The sequence below is a fragment of the Scyliorhinus torazame genome, chromosome 12 (assembly GCF_047496885.1).
Source record: "Scyliorhinus torazame isolate Kashiwa2021f chromosome 12, sScyTor2.1, whole genome shotgun sequence".
NCBI lineage: Eukaryota > Metazoa > Chordata > Chondrichthyes > Carcharhiniformes > Scyliorhinidae > Scyliorhinus > Scyliorhinus torazame.
In genome coordinates, this window is record NC_092718.1 from 157,211,109 (window position 1) to 157,238,157 (window position 27,049).

Below are 27,049 nucleotides of genomic sequence, written 5' to 3' on the forward strand. Positions count from 1 at the left end.
CTCCCTACACCATTCACACCGTGTCACCTGTTTTCTGGAAATCGAAGTATGGCACATCCACCGCTCCCCTGTATCCATGTTGCCTATTACTTCCTCAAAGAACTCCAAACATAATTTCCCTTTCACAAATCCATGATCATGCTGCCTGATTGCATTGAGATGTTCTGAGTGCCCCATAAATTCCAGCATTTTCCTATTGATCGGTGTTGGGCTAATTGACCTGTAGTTCCCTGCTTTCTGTCTCTCTTCTTGAATAGTGGAGTGACGTTCACTATTTTCCAATCTTACACATTATCGCTTTCAACTGCTTTTAGAGTTAAACAATTGTTATCTTTTTTTCAATCAATATATCATGAAACAATTTTTTTTTAAAAACCACAAATTAAAAATAAAGACACTGGCCCGGAAAATTCACAAGAGGACGTGGGACCCCGCAGTGGAGATGATAAAGAATAGGGCAAGCAACCAGGACTGGATGAAATAACAAAGTGATTATTGAAACAACAGAACTAGGAACTAAAAATCTGACTGTTATCGTCAACCACAACACCTGCATTATCCCAGTACATTGAACAAGATCTGTTTTAATTGTGACATCGAAGATATCTGGTGCAATGGGGTACGAAATACATAGAACAATCTGCCGAATGAGTCATGTAGTAAAGATTATCCTCACAATCCTAAAGGCCAGAGATAGAGGGAATATTCAGTCAGAGATTTCAAACACTCAGTGTGGCTTTGTAGTCATTAAATTAACCCAAAATGCAATCTATCTTCAAAAATACTTGGCAGAAAGAGCCATTAAATACAAAATGATCTTTACCGATGTTTTATTGATTATACAAGAGCCATTTGATGAAGTCCAGATTACCATCTCAGGAATTTGCTGGAAGACATCAACATTAATGGGAAAGATCTTTGATTCATTTGGAATATTTATTGGAATCAGATAATGACGCACTGTTACAAGAATAAACTCAGTGATTGGAAAGCAATCTAAAAAGGGGTTAGACAAGGCTGTGTTCCCTCACTGGACCCTTTCAGTGAAGTAAAGTCGTCACAGTCCCAGATGACCATGTTTTCCCCTTTTGAGGGGGGAGAGCCGACTGGTAGTGATCTAACCTCAGGATCATCACACCTCAGGCCAGGGGCAAGGTTGGGCCTTCATGAATAAACTCTGCCAGTGTGGGAATTGAACCCACACTTTTTGCCTCGCTCTGCATCATGAACCAGTTATCCAGCCAACTGGGCTAAACCGGCCCCCAACTGGAAGGCATGGATGGTATAAAGGTAGGCGGGAGAGTCATCTTTCAAAAATGAATGGACACAGTTGCAAAGTAAAGTGTTCGATATGGACCTACACTCAACTGGAAGAAATTGTACATCACAGTAATGATCAAGAGAAAGGATATTCCAGTATGTAACCTCACAATAAATGGAAGAAAGTTAGAATATATCAATCAACTATCTAGGAAGCATGATAGCATCCGATGTAGAAGCAGCACTGAAATCTGAAAAGGATTGGACAAACCAGAAGTGTTTTTACAAAATTTAGCAACATTCTAAGCAACTTCAGCTTGAGTTTGAAAATGAGAATTGTGTATTAAAATGTTCTGGCTGGTCAGCAATGAATTATGGATGTGAAGCTTGAAGCATTGGGAAAGAGGAAGAAAAGAAAATAAACAGCCCCAAAATGTGATGCTCATGAAGGATCCTAAGAAGTTGGGCGGAGAAAAGAATTACTGAAGAAATATTGAATGGTGGTAGAAGAATAAGAGAACTCTCAATCGAAGACAAATTATGTTCTTCAGACATTTTGTGCAGAAGGATTGAAATGCATAACCACAATTGGAAGGATTAATGGAAGAAGAGCAAGAGGATGAATGCAAAGGAAGCAGCTCGACAACATCAACGGCTGGCTTAACTGTAAGGGTCCTTCCTGGGGATTTCCTTATTTCCCTTTATTATGTGCCGTTATCATTTTGATCCGTGGATGATTAATGGACATGTGTCTTTAAGTCAAGCACCAGAGAGAATGGGAATTCAGGAAGTTGCAATATAATGTATGGGCTGCAAGCTTTGTACAGCAAGACCCAGACTTTGTGGCACTCGAGACATGGGGTGGGACTTGGTTTGATTGGTTGGCTGGTGGCCAATGAATGGTCCAAAGGGCTGTATTCTGCCTGGTAACAGGCTTCTGTTATGGACCAGGGTTTAGAGAACCCCAAAGTGTATCATGGAGTTCACCTCACCCACAACCTTTAATAGATTGTGGTTATGGGCCCACTCTACAGGTGTGGTGCAGCAGAAATCTAAAAGTATTTTTTAAAGCAAAACAATGTTTATTCTATGAACTCAGTTAACCTTTTTAAAACATACAGTGAACATCTTAGCAACCATCAATTCAAATACAACCCCCAAAGAATACAACACTCTAAGTCATCCTTAAACTTTCCTTTTAGCATCCATAAGACAAAAAGAACCCTTTGTACAGAAAGACATCAGGTTTAACTTCACAACTGAGAACAGTTACCACGTTGAAATCACCAAATGGACATTCATAAGCTTGCAGAGATTCATGCACAACGTGCTGTGACTGCAGCGTCTCCAAAACAAAACTAAACACACCCTGTAGCAAACAGCCTAAAACGAAAGCAAAGCAGACAGACAGCCCAGCTCCACCCACACTCTGACATCACTGATAAACACCCATTTCTTAAAGGTACATTCACTACAGATATTTTTATAAACACCCATTTCTTAAAGGTACTCTCACATGACATCTCCCCCCCAAGAAAAAAATCATCAACTTCAAGATGGTTCCATTTTTCACCTTTTCTTTTTCTTTTAAGAAATATGGACAGTGAATATACATTTCTTTTTTGAACAAAACAAAACGCGCAAACATTTATAACAATATAGTCCATTTTAGTTCTTCTTCCTCCACTGAACCTGCTTCTGTTCATCACATTTGTGACAAAGCATTGGCTATCACGTTTTCTCGTCTGGCCACATGTACTATTTTTAAATGAAATAGTTGTAACAATCAACTCCATCGAAACAATTTTGCATTGTTATTCCGGAATTGCTCCAAAAACATCAACGGATTATGATCAGTATATATAACGGTGTCAGATGGATTGCTGGTCACCTAAATGTGAAAATGTTGCAAAGCCAGCACCAAACTCAAAATCTCCTTCTCAATCGTTGAATACTTTTTCTGGTGAGAATTCAATTTCTTTGAAAAATAACCAATAGGCCGCTCTAGTCCTTAATCACCGTCTTGTAGAAGCACCGCACCTACGCCCACATCACTCACATCAACAGCCACTTTGGATGGTTTGGTATAACTTGGGATGGCTAACATAGGATCAGTGGTCAACACAGCCTTCAGGCAGTCAGATGCCTGTTGACTCTCCGCTGTCCACTTAAATTTGCTACGTTTCTTTAGCAAGTCCGTCAGTGGAGCAACCACACTACTAAAATTTGGCACAAATTTCCGGTAGAATACATTCATGTCAAGAAATTGCATTATTTCCCTTCGTGGGTGAGGGTATTGGAAACTCCCCAATAACTTTTCTTTTCACATCCCGTGGGTCAATTCGACCCTGTCCGATTGTATGGCCAAGGAAAGTGACTTGGGCTTTTCCAAATTCACTTTTGGCTAGGTTTACCACCAAACCCGCCTCCTGAAGTCGATTGAATAACTCCATCAGATGTTTTAAATGTTCTTCCCATGTCTGGCTAAAAATTACCAGATCGTCGATGTATATCGCACAATTGGGTAATCCTGAAACAACTGTGTTAGTTAACCGTTGAAATGTGGCCGGGGAGCTTTTCATGCCAAGTGGCATAACTTTGAATTGGTATATACCATCTGGTGTCACAAAAGCTGAAATCTCCTTCGTCCTTTCGGATAAAGGTACCTGCCAGTAACCTTTAAGTAAATCCAGTTTGGAAATAAAAGCTGATTGTCCCACTTTCTCAATGCAATCCTCCAAACGTGGGATAGGATAAGAGTCCATTCTTGTAACTGCATTAACCTTTCTATAATCCACACACAACCGTTGGGTACCGTCCGGTTTTGGTACCATCACTGTGGGTGAGCTCCATTGGCTGCAACCCACTTCAATTATTCCATTTTTAAGCATACTTTCAATCTCCTTGTTAACCTGTGCCAATTTTAAAGGGTTAAGTCTATATGGCTGTTGTTTAATTGGAACAGCATTTCCCACATCTACATCATGTATAGCCATTTTAGTACTTCCCAATTTATCTCCACAAACTTGCCCATGTGATATCAATAACTTTCAGTTCCTTCCGTTTTTCCTCTGGAAAGTAACTCAACAATTTATCCCAATTTTTAAGAACACCCTCATTTTCCAATTTAATTTGAGGTATGTCAAATTCACAGTCATCTGGATTTGGTTCGTCACTTTGAGTTAGAATCATTAAAAACTCCCCCTTTTGTTCTCCTTCCCTTGCAAAATACCTTTTAAGCAGATTCACATGACACACTCGGTGAGTTTTCCTTCTATCTGGCGTTCGTACCACATAATTCACCTCACTTAATTTCCTTTCAATCTGATAAGGTCCATAAAACCTTGCTTTTAAAGGTTCACATACCACTGCTAACAATTGTAGCCATCTAAGATGGCCACTTGCAAAGGGACATGGGAATTATGGCCAACCCAGGACGAAATCAGATACACAGCCTATGCGTATATAAAACACAGGTAACCAGACCTGACCTAAACCCCCGCTCGTTTACATTTCAATGGCCCATTTTCACAGGACAATAGAACTGCAATAAAGCAACTGGTACAGCCACAGACTGATCGGTACCACTCCCTTGCTCAGAAAGCACAACTGCCAAGGTCAATAACCGCCAAGGACCCGCCCAGCTATCAAGGCACCCGCCCATTTATTGGCCAAAATCGAAGAGAGTGATCAGAGCCCTGTCGAACCATTGGGTCCAAGGTTAAGGACCGCCCCAAAGAGCGCGAAATCCCAGGGGGATAAAAGAGAGCACAGCCATGTGTTCTGTCTCTCTTGGATCCGGCCTGTGCCACCCAATTGCAGCAGGAACAGGCAGCTAAGTTCAAGACCAACGGTCGCTACTTGACAGATGAGCCCCGCAGAGACAGAGCCACTTTCTTTGAACCAGCCAAGTGAAATCCAGATAAAGGCGTTTATCCCGTTGCACAGTGCCGGTCGCCCTGAAGTTAAGTATAGGTTATTGTAGCTGATAGGTGTAGTTTAACTCATAGTAGATATTGTGTTTGCATGTTGAGATAACTCTTGTGCATGTAAATAAGCCATCTTTTGAACTAACTAACTGGTTGCGTGGTCATTTGATTGATATTAGGGAAAGGCTTGTGGTTCACCGAAATAAATAGAAATACCCACAGTATTTGGACCGAAACAGAGCAACACAATACTAAAACTTTATCTCCACTGGCAAAGCTACGAACTTTGGATTTCTTGTCCGCTTCCCGTTTCATCACATGTTGTGGCAACTTTTAAATGCTGTCTAGCCAATTCACCTGCTCTATTTAATTGTTCCCTATTTGACACATAATCCAATAATGATTTCTCACTCACCAATTTTCCCTCAATCAATTTCGTGGTCCTCTTACCTCATGACCAAATATTAGTTCAAAAGAACTGAATTTGGTTGACTCATTAGGTGCATCCCTTATTGCAAACAGTATGAACCAACTTCCTTTATCCCAATCCTCTGGATAATCTTGACAATAAGCCCTCAACATTGTCTTTAATGTTTGATGTCACCTTTCCAACACTCCCTGCGATTCTGGATGGCACGCAGTTGATTTAAATTGTTTTGTTCCTAAGCTATCCATGACTTCTTTGAATAACCTTGAGGTAAAATTTGATCCTTGATCCGATTGTATTTCTGTGGGTAGTCCATATCTAATAAAGAATTTAAGTAACTCCTCCACAATCTTTTTAGCTGCATTATTACAGACTGGAATGGCCTCTGGAAACCTAGTAGACACATCCATTATCGTCAAAAGATATTCATTCCCACTTTTTGATTTAGGAAGCGGTCCTACGCAATCAATAAAGACCCTTGTAAAAGGTTCCTCAAATGCTGAAATGGGTATTAAGGGCACTGGTTTTATCACTACTTGAGGTTTCCCTATCATTTGACATGATCGACAAAATAACTACATCTGTATGTAGTCCAGGCCAATAAAAATGTTTTTGGACTTTAGCTTGAGTTTTCCTTTCTCCCAAATGACCTCCCACTGGTACCTCATGTGCAACTCGCAACACCTCCTTTCTATAGCCTACCGGAAATACTACTTGATAACTTCTGCCCACTTTTCATCCTCCTGCATATGTAAAGGTCTCCATTTTCTCATCAAGACATCATTTTTACGGTAATAACACTCTGGTATACACTCAGGTTTCTGTTCCGTGTATGCTTTCTGATACATCCGTTTTATTTCTACATCTTTCTGTTGTAACTCCACCAATTTTCCTGAACTAAAAATATCCGCTTCATCCGCCACCTGTTCTTTTCCAACCATCTGATCAAAAATCGTTTCTGATAATTGCACTTCACCTTTATCTTCACTCTCTGATTTCTCCTCTTGTCTTAACCGGTGACTTTGCGACCTTGTTATTACACAATCCATAAAAATCCCAGGATATTCGTCCTTCAACACTTCAGTTGTTTGATTTTCTACTGGCTTATCAACCACAGTAGGCATCACTCCCACCTGCGATCCAGCTATATCATTACCCAAGATAAACTATTCCTGGACAAGATAGATTCTCTATTACTCCGACTACCACTTCACCACTCTTCACTGGACTTTCCAACCTTACCTTATACAATGGAACACTACTCTTCTCACCCTGAATTCCACATATTACCACTTTTTCTGGCAATATTCTTTTAAACTACATAACTCCTCATCTCTTACCATTAAAGATTGACTAGCTCCCGTATCTCTTAAAATTGTGACTTCTTTACCTGCTCCTCCTGATACACATGAATACACTTTACCCACACAAGTAGAGATCTGGCACCTTCTTATCAATTACCTCTTAATCAGGCTGTACAATCTTTTGCACCTCCTTCGCTTCACTTGGGCTTTCCTTTTACCACTTTAACAAACCCCACTGTCTTATCCTGTTTTACCATACCAGCCTTCCCAGTGCTTTTCTTCCACCACCAACACTGTGACTTTACATGGCCTAGTTTATTACAGTGAAAACATTTGTAACTTTTCGTTTGTTTTCCCCCATCCTGGATTTCCTTTTTAGTCTGAGGTACAGTCTCCTTATTTTCACAGATCATCTTTACTTTTACCACTTGAGTATTTCTCATGTCCCCAGTTTCTATCCCTCACAGGGTGAAAGTGATGTCGTAAACCAAACTTTGATTTATGAACTAATTCATAATCATCTGCCATTTCTGCTGTTAATCTCGCAGTTTTAACCCTCTGCTCTTCCACATTAGTTCTCACTACATCAGGAATTGAATTTTTAAACTCCTCCAAAAGTATAATTTCTCTGAGAGCTTCATACGTTTGGTCTATTTTGAAAGCCCTTATCCACCTATACAAATTACTCTGCTCCTTTCAAACTCCATGTATGTTTGACCAAATTCTTTCCTTAAATTTCTAAACCTTTGTTTGTAGGCTTCATATGCACCTAAGATGGATTTTTTCACCTCCTCATACGTCCCAGATACCTCTTTTGGTAGTGATGCAAACACTTCACTAGCCCTACCTACCAGCTTTGTTTGAATCAATAATATCCACATGTCCGATGGCCATTTCATTTGTTTAGCTACCTTCTCAAATGAAATGAAAAAGGCTTCTAGCTCCTTCTCATCAAACCTTGGCAATGCGTGGACATATTTAAATAGATCCCCACCAAGCATTCAACTATGAAGCTCTTTCTCACTATCCTCATCACTATCCTCCAATTGTACGTTGCCCTTTACGTCTGCCAATTTTAACTGACTGTCATGTTTCATGGCCATTTTCTGAAGTTGAAACTCTCGCTCTCTTTCTTTTTCCTCTCTCTCTCTTTCTCTGTTTCGTTTTCCTCTCGCTCTCTTTTTCCCTGAGCTGTATCTCCCTTTCTCTTTCCTTTTGTTCTGCTGGAGCTATTCTTTCTGTTTTCCTTTCTTCTATCTCTTTTTCTTTTTCCTCTCTATCTCTCTCTCTCTCTTTCTTTTTCCTCTCTCTCTCTTTCGTATTCAAGCTGCTTTAATTCTTTCTCATGTTCCATTTGTTCAATTTGTAACTGAATTTTTGCCATTTCCAATGAGTCAAACTGCATCTCAGGCAATTTTAAATGCATAATTGCCTCATTTTCCGCATTTTGTCAGGTAATGTTAACTGCAATGTTTTTGCCAATTCAAAAAGCCTGTTTTTAGTCTCTGTCCGTATGTACTGTGTGTGACCGTCTCCACCCGCAAAAACTTCAGAGCCTCTGATAGAGCCATTCTCCACAACACAGTCCCGACTTAAACTGAAATACCACACCTGGAAAGCAACCAAAATATGCTCACCCCTCACTGTCTTTAAGTTCACTGAGCCAATCTTAATAGATATCCCCTTAATAATATTAACCTTAATAAGTTTGCAGCCATGGAGCCCAGGGGGTTGGCAAAACCTGTCTGTGACAGTGCGACGCCGGCTCGCACATGGCCACTGGCGCCGATGCCCTCAGCGATGGCCTGCAGAGACTGGGCCATGGCCTGCTGAGACTGGGCTATGGCCTGCTGAGACTGGGCCATGGCCTGCTGAGACTGGGCTATGGCCTGCTGAGACTGGGCCATGGCCTGCTGAGACTGGACCATGGCCTGCTGAGACTGGGCTATGGCCTGCTGAGACTGGGCCATGGCCTGCTGAGACTGGGCTATGGCCTGCTGAGACTGGGCCATGGCCTGCAGAGACTGGGCTATGGCGTTGAGCGCCTCTGCCATCTGGCGCTGGCACTGGCTCATGGCCTCCTGTGAGAGGGCAGCCATTTCCTGGGCCACAGACGCCGCCTGCACGGAAAGCCCCTGGCCTCGCAAACTGTTCCCCATGTCTGACACCGTCGCACCCATTGCCTCCACCGCGGACGCCACCCGTGCGGTGTTGGCCTGGGTGGCACGCATGACCGGCACCACTCCCAGCTCCTGGACGCGGGTGGACCCCTCCACCTGCGACTGCAGCCGCCGCAAGCCGCCCGTCACCCTCTTCGCTCGTCTCCGGGTCGGTGGTTGCATCGGATCTATGTGTGGGTGTGGTAACTCCAGGAACCCGGGATCCATCTGGGCGGCAGATGTTCACTTGGGCTGGGCTGCCCTCCTACCGCCCGGCCCCTCTGCTGCTCCTACCTCCACCTGCTGTACCGGGACGGCTGTGTTGTGCGCACCAGTGAGTGTACCAGACGCCTCATCACTAAAGTGCCCAACTGAGGTGAGTGTTTCTGCGATGGTGGAGGGTGTTGGTGACAGCAGTGGCATTGTGTCATGCTCTTCGTCCCACTCTGAGTCCATGGCACTTTGGGGTGGGGGTTCGTCTCCACCCATCCACTCTGAGTCACTGTCCGGTATTTCGTCTTCCTGGGTTGTGGTGTCCCGGGTAGGGGTGTTCCTGGTAGTGGTGTCCCGGGTAGTGGTGTCCTGGGTAGTGAAGTCCTGGGTAGTGGTGTCCTGGCTCGGATGTGACGGGGGCCTGTGGCTGCCCCCCTCGTCGCTGGGTGGTCACTCCCGCACGTGACGGGGGTGTCGTCTTCCTGTTGCTCCAGGTCTCTCCGTCTCCCGTGGTGTGCGAGGGGCATCCTGCGGGCGTCGCATGCTGGAGGGTGCGGGTCTCTCCGTCTCCCATGGTCTCCGAGGGGCATCCTGCGGGCGTCGCATGCTGGAGGGTGCGGGTCTCTCCGTCTCCCGTGGCCTCCGAGGGGCATCCTGCGGGCGTCGCATGCTGGAGGGTGCGGGTCTCTCCGTCTCCCGTGGCCTCCAAGGGGCATCCTGCGGGCGGTCTGCATCTGCGGGGATGGGTACCTGGACGTTTGGTCCTGCGATACACAATGAAGCATGCATGGTTAGACATCAGGCAGTGATCAGGTGATATGGGGGAGGGGGATATAGGGGAGGGGGGATATGGGGACGGGCTGTCGGTGGCTCACTTGCTCCTATGCCCCCGACCTCTGCATCAGCAACCTCCCGGTCGTCAGGTCCGCCAGCCAGTTCCAGGGCCCTTTCCTCGTGTTCGGTCAGTGGCCTCTCATCAGCGGGGCCTCCTCCAGTCCTCACATGCTCCCTATTATTGTGTGCGCGCTTATCCTGTGGGGGGGGGGTGGTGGCAGGGGTAAAAGGCAACACTGTTAGGCAGGTATATGAATGCATGCCATCGGTTGCGCGTGCATTGCAGAGGTTAAGGTTGGGGCTGGATTCACTTGGGGATATGGGGGATATGGGGAAGGGGGGATATGGGGGAGGGGGGATATGGGGGATATGGGGAGGGGGGATATGGGGGAGGGGGATATGGGGGATATGGGGGAGGGGGATATGGGGAGGGAGGATATGGGGGAGGGGGATATGGGGAGGGGGATATGGGGGATATGGGGGAGGGGGGATATGGGTGATATGGGGAGGGGGATATGGGGAAGGGGGATATGGGGGAGGGGGGATATGGGGGATATGGGGGAGGGGGGATATGGGGAGGGGGGATATGGGGAGGGGGGCTATGGGGGAGGGGGGATATGGGGACATGGGGGAGGGGGGATATGGGGGAGGGGGATATGGGGGCGGGGGGGTATGGGGAGGGGGGATATGGGGAGGGGGGATATGGGGAGGTTTTTTTGGGGGGATATGGGGAAGGGGGGATATGGGGGAGGGGGGATATGGGGGATATGGGGGAGGGGGATATGGGGAAGGGGGGATATGGGGGAGGGGGGATATGGGGGATATGGGGGAGGGGGATATGGGGGAGGGGGATATGGGGGAGGGGGATATGGGGGAGGGGGATATGGGGGAGGGGGGATATGGGGGATATGGGGAGGGGGATATGGGGGAGGGGGAAATGGGGGAGGGGGGATATGGGGGATATGGGGGTGGGGGGATATGGGGATATGGGGAGGGGATATGGGGGAGGGGGATATGGGGAGGGGGGATATGGGGGAGGGGGACATGGGGAGAGGGGATATGGGGGGAGGGGGGATATGGGGGAGGGGGGGATATGGGGGAGGGGGGATATGGGGAGGCTCACCCTGCCTGCTCTGACGAGGTCGTTCACCTTCTTGTGGCATTGGGTGCCTGTCCGTGGTGTCAGGGCCGCAGCGGTGACGGCCTCTGCCACTTCCCTCCACAGACGCCGGCTGTGGCGTGGGGCAACTCTGCGGCCGTGCCCGGGATACAGGGCGTCCCTCCTCTGCTCCACCGCATCCAGGAGCGCCTCCACATTCCTTGACTCGAACCTCGGGGCTGAGCGGCAGCCAGCCATCCAGTCGGGTGTTGCGGTCGGGTGTTGCGGTCGGGTGGGGGGGAGCAGCGCGGCCTTATGAGCCGTCACGCCGTGCGGCGCGTATGACGCTGCATGGCGTGAACCATTGCGCAAGCGTGGATCCCGTTACGTCGCTGCTAGCCCATTTCGGGCTGGAGACTATCGACCCATTTTTCCGACGTGACGCAAGTCGGATTTGCGCCGTTTTTTGCGCCGATCGGCGGACTTTCCGCCGATAACGGAGAATTCCGCCCCAGGTTTAACTTCACTACTGAGAACAGTTACCATGTTGAAATCACTAAATTGACATTCATAAGCTTGCAGAGATTCATACATATCCTGCTGTCACTGCAGCGTCTCCAAAAGGAAACTAAACACACCCTTTAGCAAACAGCCTAAAACGAAAGTAAAGCAGACAGACAGCCACACTCCACCCACACTCTGACATTACTGATAAACACCCATTTCTTAAAGGTACATCCACTACAGGTATTTTTATCAGCACACATTTCTTAAAGGTACTCTCACATGACACTTGTGAAAACTTGGACGAATATGAAATTTGAAACATGAAAATAACACTAAGAATACCTAAGGCGTTTAAACGAAAAGGAGAAGTCCCACAAGGGGTTAACAGCAGCAGCCTGTTTTGAAAGCAGACAACTTCACAGACAGGGATGAAAACAGATAGGAGCTTCATTTTAATTCACAAAGTCAGAAAATACATTTGATTGACTTAAAAACTCTTAAAGTTATATGAAAAGGAACAGTATCTCACAAATCTTTAGTAAGGAGTTAATTAATTGAACAATTAGGAAAAACAGCCAGAATCGAAAATATAAGATAAGGAACATATGTTAAAATGTGAAAAGTAATAAAATGAAACGACTGATTAATAAATTGAGGAAACTAAAAGGTGACAAGGTAACATTATAACAACATCACATTTGAAGTTAAAATCTTTTGAAGATGGCCAAAGCAGATAAAGGTAGACTCAGGGGGGATAACACTAACATGACATTATCTTAACCTGAAGATGACCCGAGTCGAATCAGAGAAAAAATGCATCAGAAAAGACATGAAACCAAAAGTGTGCGAACTAAGGCACATGAATTCATGACATGTCAAGCAAAGCGAGGAAAATGCAGTCAAGGATGGCGAGCTAGGGAGGATGAAACTGCACGATCGCTGTACAAGCAGAACCACACTTCTAAACTGCTAAAATTTAGCCTACCAAGTGTCATGCAGACAGACTGAAGGGTGCCAGGTTCAAAGGTTAAGGGGCCCCAAATGGCTATAAAAACTGGGGATAATGAGCAGATAATCAGAAGAGCACCTTCCTCGGTAATGGGATAAGTAACATCGATAGACCGAGCAACCCAGAGAACTCAGCAGAAGACCAAAAGTTGAAGAAGCCTGATTGCCAAGCGAGACTTGAAAGTCTGCAACTGGTCCGAACAGGAAAAGATCTTTCTACCTTTCTGTAAAATTAGTTATTCTCTTTTAACTTGAAAATAAAGTTAAATTCAAATTGATAACCTGAAAGAGTGGTTATTATTTTCTCTTTAAAGTTTACTTTACTTAACTTAGCAAGCTGGACCCGTGTGTAAGTTACTAAGTGGTAAGTAGATAAAGTTCTTCTACGAAGATACGGGTTATAACCGGGGGATAACTTGAAACACTAGTTTGACCCGAATAGCATCCGCCGAAGTCTGCGTAGGAGTCGGGGAATGAGAATCCCTGCTGACCATTTAGAATAAATCGGCCCTTTTTGGTATTGGGGGAATTCTAAAAATAGTGGTGAGGTAAAAACTACACACTTCAAACGGAAACCTGGATTTGAAAGCTTACTTTGAAGGTAGGTCTGCTTAAAGACAACCATCTGAAACAAAGACTCATTTTTCTTTTACTTATTATTTTGCACCCCTCTCCTTCCCTCTGTGTTTGTCTGTCTTCTCTATGTGTGTGTGTGTGTAGGGGGTGGGGCAAGTTAAAGTGCGGGATTAGGAATTACATAATAGTTAACCAGTTGTATTTGTTGTATATTTCATAGTATAAATAAATAGTAATTGTGTTTAAACTTACACACCTAATGACTGTAGTTATTGGGCAGCCAAGGGCCAAAGACTTCAGGTATTTCTTTAAGAATTATTGGTTAATTCTACTGTGTTTTGACTCTGGGTCAAGTGGGGATGGAATTGACCGCGCACTAGCCCAGGGGACCGTAACATAACCTGAACACCAACAACCAGGTTATCCACTACTGCTATGATCGGAATATTTGGGAGACGACGGTCACTCACGTCACTTGACATGTCACTTTGACAAAGGCAAAATTAAGTCTTTAGAAACTGGGCTGACCATAGGGGCTTTGAGAGCAGACTTATTTTAGATTGTAATTTCAGGAATGTTACACATCCTCTTTGAGGTACACAGATGTGGCTGGACATCCATTATTAATCCAGGGCTGTATGTTCCAGTACATTTTATGATTTCTCGAATCCTACATTACCTGCAGAGAATGGGAGAAAGGCTTCCTGTTTCACAAACTGACCCTCCGGGTTGAGGAAGTGACCCGGATTAAACTGATGTGGAGTTGACCAAATGTTCTCATCAAACATGGCAGAGGAGAGGTTTGGAATGATCATTGTTCCCTGTAAGGCATTTGAATAATAAGACGTATTAGAAACATTGAAAATAGGAGCAGGAGGAGGCTATTCAGCCCTTCGACCCTGCTCTGCATTCATCATCATCATGGCTGATTATCCAACTCAATAGACTTATCCCGCCTTCCTCACATATCTTTTGATCCCCTTGGCCCCAAGTGCTATATCTAACTGCTTCTTGAAAATATGCAGGGCGGGATTCTCTGTGGGCCGACGCAGATATCAGTAAAGGTGATTGGGCGGAGAATTGGCCATGAGGCCGTGAAGCCATAATCGTGGCGAGTGCAATTTTCAATGCTCCGGAGCCTCGACAGAGACATCAATGCGCTCTTCTCCTCATGTACAGAAAACTCCATTTACATATCATTAGCGGGCCCGGCCCGGTATTCTCCGGGGCCTCTGCGGTGCTCCGCCACCGGTGGGGGGAATTCCAGATGGCGAGTGTCACTTGAGCTTTTAAAAATTGGGAAACAGGTGCCATGGCTGAAGAGGGAGAGAGTGGAGGTAGGACGCGCAGAGGCTGTCAGTCCTGCTGGTGAGGGAGGACTGGAGGGTTTCTTCCAAGCCCGAGGGGGGGGGGGCAGCGCAGGGTAATGGAAGTGATGTGGGTGATGAGGGTTGGGCCATGGGTTTGGGGTGACCCCCCACGCAACTTGGGTGTTCGGGTACAGCCCGTCATTGTCGCGGCCTGCAAGGCAGCCATCTTGTTCCACATCCCACTGACTGCCCACCGTGTCCCTTGGTTGTGCGGATTGACACCAGCCGTTATGGTTCTCCAAACCCACCCCCTCTCACCCCAAGCCCCATCAATTTCCCCCCCCCCCCCCCCCCCCCCCAAACCGGCCATCACCCTCTGATGGGTTAACAATCTCAGGAGCCTCTGTAGGAGGGTGCCGGACAGGAGCCACAGTGCGTACCGCTGGCATGGGTAGCGCCAGCCACCGGTAGCCCTGACAGGAGGGATGGGCACCATGGCCAGAGGCCCACACGGTGATGGGCACTGCTGGGCCAGGGGTGTGGTGGGCAGAGTGCCGGGGTAACTGCTGGAGGTGGATGTGGGGATGGGGAGGGGGGCATGTGGGGGCAGGGGCTGCAGTGTAGCCCGATGGACCTGGTTGGATATTATTATGGGTCAGGGTTTAGAGAACACCAAAGTATATTATGGAGTTCACCTGACCCTCACCTTTGAATAGATTTTGGTTATGGGGAGCACAAAGGTCCACATTACAGGTGTGCTGCAACAGAGAACTAAAAGTATTTGTAAACAAAAACAATGTTTATTCTATGAATCCAGTAACATTTTATAAACCTACAGTAAACATCTGACCAACTACCAACACTGATAATCCACACAGGTACAACACTCTATTGGTAACCCTTAATAACTTTCCTTACAACATCCATAAGTCAAAAACCCTTTTTAACAAAGACAGCAGGTTTGCATTCCTTACAGAAACAGGTATTACTTTGAAATCATCAAGTGATCTGGAGACATTCTTTAGATTGCAGAGAGAGAAGCCAACACACATCTGCTTGGTTTGAATGCACCTCTCCAACTGAAAATGAAACTAAGACACACTGCAGCTGCCAGCTCAAAACAAAAGTAAAAGCAGAGACAGGGCTCAGCTCCACCCACACGATGACATCACTGTAGCCATCTGATGAAACATACTTTTCTTAAAGGGACTCTCACATGACAGTATGGGGGTATGCACCATGTTAATATGTCTGCCTTTCACCCCCTGCAGACAATGGAGTTCGGAATTCAACCAGGAATGGTGGCCTTCTTCTAATGCTGCTGCCCTGGGGGATGCATTGAGAATGTACAAGCTGGATCTGCTCGAGGAGGACGCTGCAGCAGCAAAGCCTGCCCCAGAGGAAAAGGAGGCAGCCGGTGATGATGGAGAACTGGCTGCTCAACAGGTCGACGAAGAGGAGGTGCCACATGAGGCCATGTGTGTACTGGCAGCGCCTGTCATTCGAGGACCTGCCGGACCGGGCATGCCGTCGAAGACTCCTGCTGAGCATGTCTCTCTAAACGTTTATGCGGTGGAGTCCTTGCAGGCGCCGAGTGGGGACCGATCCGGAATCTCACAGACCTCGGTGCACAGATGCATCCGCGCCATCATGGAGGCCGCCTGAGCCTGGTCGGAGCAATACATCAAATTCAACGTGGAGTGAGCCCATCACGATGCCCGGGCAGCAGGGTTCGCTGCCATCGCCATGATGCCCCAGGTTCAGGGGCTGATCGGTGATATGCATGTCCGCCTACAAGCACCGGCCCATGACAGGCCGCTCTACACAAACTGAAAGGGGTTTCCACTCGATGAACATGCAACTGGTGTGTGACCTGATTCGTGTACACAACGGCTTCATCCTGGCACATTCAGCGACCCCTGACCTCTTCGAGCCCTCCGTGTCTCCCCCCTCCCCCCCCCCCGCCCGCGTGCCCCCCCCCCCCCCACCCCCCCCCACCCCCCCCAGCTAGAGGCTTGGCTCCTGGGTGATGGGGGTTATCACTGCGGTTGTAGCGGATGACGCCTATCCGGAAGCCACAGACCGACGCGGAGACCCACTACAAATAACGCGCATGCAGCGACCAGGGACGTGATCGAACGGGGCTTCAGCATCCTGAAGATGCGCTTCAAGTACGTGGACTGCTCTGGTTGGCCCCTCCAGTATAGCATTAGGAGGGTCTCCCACATCGTGGTGGTCTTCAGCGTCCATCATAACTTTGCGCAGGAGAGGGCGACGTGCTGACGGAGGAAGATGAACGGCAGTCCTCATCCGACGAAGGGCTTATGGGGAAGGGCCAAGGATGGGCAGGACATGCACCCGGGTAGGCACGGGAGGCCACACAACATGTGCACTGGGGCCGACACGCTCCAAAACACTTCCAGGTTCACCGACAGGCTGGCCAGCGGCACGGACATCCCTCCCACCCCCACACCACCATACCCCCCTCCACGGCCAACCACCCCCTCCTATCAATACCCGCCCTGTGCGACAACACCCAGGGCAGCACAGTAGCACAAGTGGAGAGCACTGTGGCTTCACAGCGCCAGGGTCCCAGGTTCGATTCCCTGCTGGGCCACTGTCTGTGCGGAGTCTGCACGTTCTCCCCGTGTGTGCGTGGGTTTCCTCCGGGTGCTCCGGTTTCCTCCCACAGTCCAAAAACGTGCCGGTTAGGTGGATTGGCCATGATAAATTGCCCTTAGTGACCAAAAAGGTTAGGCGGGGTTATAGGGTAATAGGGATAGGGTGGAAGTGAGGGCTTAAGTGGGTCATTGCAGACTAGATGGGCCGAATGGCCTCCTTCTGCACTGTATTGTCTAACCTAACCCTAATCACCCCGCATCCCTCCTTGCAACTCCCTTTTGTGATATCTACCTGCCTCCCTACGGGGTGCAGGCCCTGGGTTGGCAGTAACAGCAGGTCTGGCCCATGCGATGGAGGATGATGACAACACGCTCTGGATGATCTCTGGTGCTCCGCGTCGTTCGACAACACTTGACTCCTGCCCACGGTCCTACTTTCCACCATCTACCTGGGGGATCCTTGCATGCGAGCTGGCCATTCCGTTCCATCGAATCCCAGGTGTGGGAACAGTGGGTGGGGAGTGACCGGGATGGGACACCGGTGCGGTGAGCGCTGGCTAAACTGCGGTCCCTGGGCCAAGCCCACCACAATATCTGCCCAGCCGCCCCCCCCGTCCCCTCTCCGGCCAACCCAGACCAGCCTATCCCTCACACGCTTCTGACACAGCAGCAAGGCAGGTTGTAACGTTGTGCACAGGTGTTTAATGTGAACAAATATATAGAGGTTTGTGCCCTAGGGGCGGGGGGGGGATTCTCCGTTTATGAGACTAGGTATTGATGCCAACGCAGAATTTGTGAGGCGGGATTCACTGTTGGCCGACCCCAAAATCGCAACACGCGATTGGGTGGAGAATAGCCTCGAACGGCAAAATGGCGGTAGACGCCAGTTTGACCCCAAACCCTGATGCTCCAGCACCCCAAAAATGCTGTAAATGCATCGCTCGCCGCATGGCGCTTAAGCACCATTGGCATATCATTAGCGGACCTGACCCTCTATCTGTGGGGCCTCCGCGATTCACTGCCACTAATGGGCCGAGTTCCCGATGGTGTGGTTCACTTGTGGTCTGCAAAATCGTGAACCTGGCATCATGGCTGCTGAGTGAGAGAGGGAAGAGATAGGACATGGAGTGGAGTAACTGGGCTGCCGGCCAGGACACTGGCCGTGCCGGCTGCGGTGGGGGGGCCCCTGTCAGAGCCGGGTGAAAGGGGGAACAGGCTGAGTAGCCGGTGTGCCCCCCCACAGGACTGGGATGGTGCCCAGGCACCGTCCACCATTATGGCGGCCACCTTGCTGCCACCCACCTTGGCCCATGGTTCTGCACAGTGACAGCGGCCGTAAGGGTGCGCCCACCACCACACCCCACTCCCTGCCACAGCGCCTCACCCAACCCAAACACCCCATCCAACCGGCCGCCGCACACCGGGAGACCACCCAAGGCCACACCCTTAGCCACCCCCAGTGAGGGCAGTGGCAGCCAATTGTACCCCTAGCAGCAGGGATGGGCGTTAGGGCCAGGGGCCCCCAAGGTGCCGGCCACCGACAGGGCAGGGGTGAAGGGATGAGGGGTATCATAGAATTTACAGTGCAGAAGGAGGCCATTCAGCCCATCGAGTCTGCACCGGCTCTTGGAAAGAGCACCCTACCCAAGGTCAACACCTCCGCCCTATCCCCATAACCAGCAACCCCACCCAACACTAAGGGCAATTTTAGACACCAAGGGCAATTTAGCATGGCCAATCCACCTAAACTGCACATCTTTGGACTGTGGGAGGAAACCGGAGCACCCGGAGGAAACCCACAGCGCACACGGGGAGGATGTGCAGACTCTGCACAGACAGTGACCCAAGCCGGAATTGAACCTGGGACCTGGAGCTGTGAAGCAATTGTGCTAACCATAATGCTACCGTGCTGCCTATGGAACCTGGGGCTACCGTGTAGCCTATGGAACCTGGTTGGGAACTGAAGTATGCAAATTGCTACCATGTTGGCCTTTCACCCCCCTGCAGACAATGGCGTTTTGGGGGTTCGACCAGCAATGGTGGCCGCCCTGATGATGGTCGCAGCTCTGCGTGATGCCCTTCGGCCGTATGAACGGGAGCTGCTCGAAGAGGAGGGGGAAGCTGCGGCAGCGGAGCAGGCAGCAGCAGAGCACGCAGCAGCAGAACGGGCTGCAGCGGAATGGGCTGCAGAGGGGCAGGTGGCTGCCGCACAGGCTAGAAGGCCGGCTGCCCATCAGGCCGAGGAGGAGGAGGTGCCAAGGAGGCAAGGCATGAGGCCTCGTGTGCACCGACAGTGCCTGTCATTCGAGGACCTGCCGGACCAGGGGTGCTGTCGAAGACTCCAGCTGTGCAGAGACACAAGGGCAGCACCGTAGCATAGTGGTTAGCACAATTGCTTCACAGCGCCAGGGTCCCAGGTTCGATTCCGGCTTGGGTCACTGTCTGTGCGGAGTCTGCACATCCTCCCCGTGTGTGCGTGGGTTTCCTCCGGGTGCTCCGGTTTCCTCCCACAGTCCAAAGATGTGCAGGTTAGGTGGATTGGCCATGATAAATTGCCCTTAGTGTCCAAAATTGCCCTTTGTGTTGGGTGGGGTTACTGGGTTATGGGGATAGGGGTGGAGGTGTGACCTTGGGTAGGGTGCTCTTTCCAAGAGCCGGTGCAGACTCGATGGGCCGAATGGCCTCCTTCTGCACTGTAAATTCTATGAAAAAAAAAATTCTATGAATGACACATCTGCCAGATGGTGGCACACTTGGCACCGCGGGAATGGGGAGGACACCCGCTCCCGGTGACCGTCAAGATGACAGTCGCCCTGGACCTCTATGCAAGGCATCCTTCCAGTCTCCGAGTGGGGGCCTGTCCGGGATCTCACAGAGCTCAGTGCACAGGTGCATCCGCAATGTCACGGAGGCCCTATATGCCCAGCCGGATCAATTCATCCATTTCGATGTGAACCGAGCCCACCAGGATGCCGGGCAGCATGGTTCACACGCCATTGCCGGGATGCCCCTGATCCATGGGGTGATTGACGGGATACATGTCACCCTACGGGCACCTGCGGATAACAGGCCGCTCTACACCAACCAAAATGGGTAGCACTTAATGAATGTTCAGCTGGGCTGTGACCATGAGCTGCGCATCCGACACCTCTGCGCCCAATATCCGAGCAGTGTGCACAATTCCTTCATCCTGGCACACTCGGCGATCCCTGGCATGTTCAAGGGGCACCCCGCCCTAGCTGAGGGGTTGGCTCCTTGTGTGACAGGGGTTACCCACTGTGGCCGTGACTGATGACACCTATCCAGAGGCCACAGACCGATGTGGACACCTGCTACAATGGTGCCCATACAGTGACCAGGGGTGTGATCGATCGGAGAGCTTCGGCACCCTGAAGATGCGGTTCAGGTTCCTGGACCGTTCTGGAGGGGCCTTCCAGTGTGATGCGAAGAGGGTTGCCCGCATCGTGGCGGGCCTGCGGCATTCTCCATAACATCGCGCAGAAGAGGGCGATGTGCTGGAGGGGGTGGATAAGGAGGAAGGGCAAGACTCCTCCGTCGAGGAGGATGCGGGGGAGAGGGACAGTGAACAGACATGGGGCCAAACAGGCAGGGGAGGCTGCACGACGTGTGCGCCGGGGTCACTGTGCACGAGACGCGGGTGATTGCCTCCAGGTTCACGGACTAGCAGGGGGGTGGGGCTTCTGGCCAGGGGAACGGACACCGCATCCATACCCATGCCCCCTCACTTCCTAGCCCCCCCAAACCGGCCACTTGTACCCCCCTCTGTTACACATAGTGGCAGTGCTACGAGGTGGGGGCCCTGGGTAATCAGTAGCAGCGCGTCTGGTCAATGGAATGTAAGATGATGACAACCCGCTCTGTGATGAGCTCCAGTGCTCCACATCGTATGACAACGTCTGACTCATGCCCACAGTATCACCTTCCAACTGGGTAATCCCTGCCTGTGAGCTGGCCAGTCCATCACATGGTCCCGTTGAATCCCTGGGTGTGAGGATGAAGGGTGTGTGGGGGTGAGGGGGGGAAAGGGGTGTGGGGGTGGTGTTGGGGTGAGGGGTGTGTGATGGTGTGGGGGTGAGGGGGGTGTGGGGGTGGTGTCGGGGTGAGGGTGTGTGGTGGTGTCGGGGTGAGGGGTGTGTTGTGGTGTGGGGGAAGGGGGTGTGGGGGTGGCGTTGGGGTGAGGGGTGTGTGATGGTGTGGGGGTGAGGGGGTGGTGTCGGGGTGAGGGGGTGTGTGGTGGTGTGGGGGGGAAGGGGGTGTGGGGGTGGTGTTGGGGTGAGGGGTGTGTGATGGTGTGGGGGTGAGGGGGGTATGGGGGTGGTGTCGGGGTGAGGTGTGTGTGGTGGTGTGTGGGTGGTGTTGGGGTGAGGGTTGTGTGGGTGGTGTTGGGGTGAGGAGTGTGTGGTGGTGTTGGGGTGAGGGGCGTGTGGGTGGTGTTGGGGTGAGTGGTGTGTGGTGGTGTTGGGGTGAGGGGTGTGTGGTGGTGTGGCGGTGAGGGGGGTGTGGGGGTGGTGTTGGGGTGAGTGGTGTGTGGTGGTGTGGGGGTGAGGGTTGTGTGGGGGTGGCGTCGGGGTGAGGGGTGTGTGGTGATGTGAGGGGAGTGGGGGGAAGGGGGTGTGGAGGTGGTGTCGGGGTGAGGGGTGTGTGGTGTTGTGAGGGGGGTGTGGAGGTGGTGTCGGGGTGAGGGTGTGTGGTGGTGTGAGGGGGAGGGGGGGTGAGGGGGGTGTGGGGGTGGTGTCGGGGTGAGGAGTGTGTGGTGGTGTGTGGGTGGTGTTGGGGTGAGGGGTGTGTGGTGGTGTTGGGGTGAGGGGGGGTGTGGGTGGTGTTGGGGTGAGGGGTGTGTGGTGGTGTTGGGGTGAGGGGTGTGTGGTGGTGTGGCGGTGAGGGGGGGTGTGGGGGTGGTGTCGGGGTGAGGGGTGTGTGGTGGTGTTGGGGTGAGGGGTGTGTGGTGGTGTGGCGGTGAGGGGGGTGTGGGGGTGGTGTCGGGGTGAGGGGTGTGTGGTGGTGTGTGGGTGGTGTCGGGGTGAGGGGTGTGTGGTGGTGTGTGGGTGGTGTTGGGGTGAGGGTGTGTGCTGGTGTGGGGGTGAGGGGTGTGTGGGGGTGTGTCGGGGTGAGGGGTGTGTAGTGTTGTGAGGGGGGAGGGGGGTGTGGGGGTGAGGAGGGTGTGGGGGTGAGGGGGGAGGTCTCGACGCACGTGTCATGGGCAACTGCAACTCAGCAGGGTCTCTGACCTCCCTTTCCTCTGGACCACCTGCCACGTTCAGGGCCCTCTGCGCGAGCATTGTCAGAGGCCGCAGACCCGGCGAAACTGGCACCGGTTTTCATGGAATTGATTGCGTTTCATGTGCCGCTGGTGCTAGCCCATTGAAGGTTGCTGGATAAGTGAAGGTGTTGCGCCAATTTCTTTGTCAAAACTCCACACATCCATCAACATTAGCCTCAAAAACGGTGACCCCAGCCAGTGGACCTTCACAATAGAAAAACTGGGGCCACACCGGCACCAATTCCGATACTGTTCAGAGTCTCGCACCGGCGCCACGTGGAACACAATCAATTCTCATGGGAAGTGGTGCTGTATTCACCGGTTTCGCGGTTCACACTCAAAAGCTGACAAGCTGCAGCCGCATATACACACTGCACTCCCCACACACTCCATCGCAGCCAAACAAGATGGGCAGCTAGGAGAGCGGCACCTAGGTTCGCGGAAGAAGAGTTCGAGACCTTCTTGGACGCCGTGAAGGCGAGGAGGATGACCCTATACCCCCGGCCCAGGAAGAAGTATGCCAGCCGCTGCCAGTCGCCGTGCCTTGGTACAGTTGGCAGCGGCGTGGGTGCCATGGGCAACATCATCCGGACCAGCCAGCAGTGCTGGAAAAAACTGCAAGGACCTCCTCACAGCAGCCAAGGTGAATAGGCAGCACTGTGGCCTGGCATCAACCCCCGTCCAACACAACTGTAACCAGCCCCCCCCACCCGGAGGGTGGGCAAACCCCCACCCTGCACCAAATGCTGGTACCCATACTGGCCGCCATGGCCTGATGCCCTGACCACTGAGGCCACCAGCTACCCACCCCCCGAGGCTACATGCGTCAGATTGTCTAACACTGTTGTTTTCTGTCGCCCGCCCAGGAGAAGACCATGCACAAATGCCGGGAGCTGGGGAAAACAGGAGGGGGACCACCGTGCCTGCGGCCCCTCACCACGGCAGAGCAGAGGGCCCTGGACGTGATCGGCGTGCCCAGAGGAATGGGAGATCGCCGAGGTGGAGTTCGGCGCGGGCGAAGAAGTGAGACTTTGCCGAGTTGCGGTTCCCCGTGACACAAGTCAAACCCACCCTCCCCAACATCCCCCCCCCAACCACCCTCACTCCCATGCCACCCTCACATCACCCTCACCCCCACACCACTCTCACCCCTACACCACCTTTTTTTTTAATCAATATTTTATTGAAAATTTTTGGTCAACCAACACAGTACATTGTGCATCCTTTACACAATATTATAACAACACAAATAACAATGACCTATTTTATAAACAAAAATGACTAAATAATAAATAACAAAAAATGAAAAACTAACCACTAATTGGCAACTGCCTTATCACAAGTAACACTCTCCAAAAATATAATTTAACAGTCCAATATATAATTATCTGTCGCAACGACCTATACATATTATACAGTATATATTAACAACCCTGAGAGTCCTTCTGGTTCCTCCTCCCCCCCCCCCCCCCCCCCCCGATCCTGGGCTGCTGCTGCTGCCTTCTTTTTTCCATTCCATCTATCTTTCTGCGAGGTATTCGACGAACGGTTGCCACCGCCTGGTGAACCCTTGAGCTGACCCCTTAGAACGAACTTAATCCGCTCTAGCTTTATAAACCCTTGCCATGTCATTTATCCAGGTCTCCACCACCCGGGGGCTTGGCTTCTTTCCACATTAACAATATCCTGCGCCGGGCTACTAGACGCAAAGGCCAAAACATCGGCCTCTCTCGCCTCCTGCACTCCCGGCTCTTGTGCAACCCCAAATATAGCCAACCCCCAGCTTGGTTCGACCCGGACCCCCACTACTTTTGAAAGCACCTTTGTCACCCCCATCCAAAACCCCTGTAGTGCCGGGCATGACCAAAACATATGGGTATGATTCGCTGGGCTTCTCGAGCACCTCGCACACCTATCCTCCACCCCAAAAAATTTACTGAGCCGTGCTCCAGTCATATGCGCCCTGTGTAATACCTTAAACTGAATCAGGCTTAGCCTGGCACACGAGGACGACGAGTTTACCCTGCTTAGGGCATCTGCCCACAGCCCCTCCTCGATCTCCTCCCCCAGCTCTTCTTCCCATTTCCCTTTTAGTTCATCTACCATAGTCTCCCCTTCGTCCCTCATTTCCCTATATATATCTGACACCTTACCATCCCCCACCCATGTCTTTGAGATCACTCTGTCCTGCACCTCTTGTGTCGGGAGCTGCAGGAATTCCCTCACCTGTTGCCTCGCAAAAGCCCTCAGTTGCATATACCTGAATGCATTCCCTTGGGGCAACCCATATTTCTCGGTCAGCGCTCCCAGACTCGCGAACTTCCCATCCACAAACAGATCTTTCAGTTGCGTTATTCCTGCTCTTTGCCACATTCCATATCCCCCATCCATTCCCCCCGGGGCAAACCTATGGTTGTTTCTTATCGGGGACCCCCCCCAAGGCTCCAGTCTTTCCCCTATGCCGTCTCCACTGTCCCCAAATCTTCAGTTTAGCCACCACCACCGGGCTTGTGGTGTAGTTCCTCGGTGAGAACGGCAATGGGGCTGTCACCACAGCCTGTAGGCTAGTCCCCCTACAGGACGCCCTCTCTAATCTCTTCCACGCCGCTCCCTCCTCCTCTCCCATCCACTTACTCACCATTGAAATATTAGCGGCCCAATAATACTCACTTAGGCTCGGTAGTGCCAGCCCCCCCCTATCCCTGCTACGCTGTAAGAATCCCTTCCTCACTCTCGGGGTCTTCCCGGCCCACACAAAACCCATGATGCTCTTTTCAATCCTTTTAAAAAAAGCCTTCGTGATCACCACCGGGAGGCACTGAAACACAAAGAGGAATCTCGGGAGGACCACCATCTTAACCGCCTGCACCTTCCCTGCCAGTGACAGCGATACCATATCCCATCTCTTGAAATCCTCCTCCATTTGTTCCACCAACCGCATTAAATTTAACCTATGCAATGTGCCCCAATTCTTGGCTATCTGGATCCCCAGGTAACGAAAGTCCCTTGTTACCTTCCTCAACGGTAGGTCCTCTATTTCTCTACTCTGCTCCCCTGGATGCACCACAAACAACTCACTTTTCCCCATGTTCAATTTATACCCTGAAAAATCCCCAAACTCCCCAAGTATCCGCATTATTTCTGGCATCCCCTCCGCCGGGTCTGCCACATATAGTAGCAAATCGTCCGCATACAAAGATACCCGGTGTTCTTCTCCTCCTCTAAGTACTCCCCTCCACTTCTTGGAACCCCTCAACGCTATCGCCAGGGGCTCAATCGCCAGTGCAAACAATAATGGGGACAGAGGGCATCCCTGCCTTGTCCCTCTATGGAGCCGAAAATATGCCGATCCCTGTCCATTCGTGACCACGCTCGCCATCGGGGCCCTATACAACAGCTGCACCCATCTAACATACCCCTCTCCAAAACCAAATCTCCTCAACACCTCCCACAAATAATCCCACTCCACTCTATCAAATGCTTTCTCGGCATCCATCGCCACTACTATCTCCGTTTCCCCCTCTGGTGAGGCCATCATCATTACCCCGAACAGCCTCCGTATATTCGTGTTCAGCTGTCTCCCCTTCACAAACCCAGTTTGGTCCTCGTGGACCACCCCCGGGACACATTCCTCTATTCTCATTGCCATTACCTTGGCCAGGATCTTGGCATCTACATTTAGGAGGGAAATAGGTCTATAGGACCCGCATTGTAGCGGGTCCTTTTCCTTCTTTAAGAGAAGCGATATCGTTGCTTCAGACATAGTCGGTGGCAGTTGTCCCCTTTCCTTTGCCTCATTAAAGGTCCTCGTCAATACCGGGGCGAGCAAGTCCACATATTTTCTATAGAATTCGACTGGGAATCCATCCAGTCCCGGGGCCTTTCCCGCCTGCATGCTCCTAATTCCTTTCACCACTTCTTCTACCTCGATCTGTGCTCCCAGTCCCACCCTTTCCTGCTCTTCCACCTTGGGAAATTCCAGCCGATCCAAGAAGCCCATCATTCTCTCCCTCCCATCCGGGGGTTGAGCTTCATATAATTTTTTATAAAATGTCTTGAACACTCCATTCACTCTCTCCGCTCCCCGCTCCATCTCTCCTTCCTCACCCCTCACTCCCCCTATTTCCCTCGCTGCTCCCCTTTTCCTCAATTGGTGTGCCAGCAACCTGCTCGCCTTCTCCCCATATTCGTACTGTACACCCTGTGCCTTCCTCCATTGTGCCTCTGCAGTGCCTGTAGTCAGCAAGTCAAATTCTACATGTAGCCTTTGCCTTTCCCTGTACAGTCCCTCCTCCGGTGCTTCCGCATATTGTCTGTCCACCCTCAAAAGTTCTTGCAGCAACCGCTCCCGTTCCTTACTCTCCTGCTTCCCTTTATGTGCCCTTATTGATATCAGCTCCCCTCTAACCACCGCCTTCAGCGCCTCCCAGACCACTCCCACCTGACCTCCCCATTATCATTGAGTTCCAAGTACTTTTCAATACACCCCCTCACCCTTAGACACACCCCCTCATCTGCCAT

The 27,049-nt window shown here is 50.7% G+C and overlaps 1 protein-coding gene and 1 pseudogene across 4 annotated transcripts in view; one reads left to right on the forward strand and one right to left on the reverse strand.

Annotated features, from left to right (window-relative positions):
- Positions 1-27,049, forward strand: part of LOC140387110 (cytochrome P450 2D17-like) — a 294,894-nt pseudogene that overhangs the window by 70,341 nt on the left and 197,504 nt on the right.
- Positions 1-27,049, reverse strand: part of LOC140386683 (cytochrome P450 2D17-like) — a 209,935-nt gene that overhangs the window by 7,351 nt on the left and 175,535 nt on the right. For 3 of the 4 annotated variants that reach the window (XM_072469236.1, XM_072469237.1, XM_072469235.1), the window contains one exon: positions 13,996-14,137. The exons of the other annotated variant lie outside the window; for it this stretch is intronic. In XM_072469236.1, coding sequence (XP_072325337.1) covers positions 13,996-14,137 — 142 coding nt within the window. The remainder of the gene's footprint in view (positions 1-13,995; positions 14,138-27,049) is intronic. 4 annotated transcript variants of the gene reach the window in all.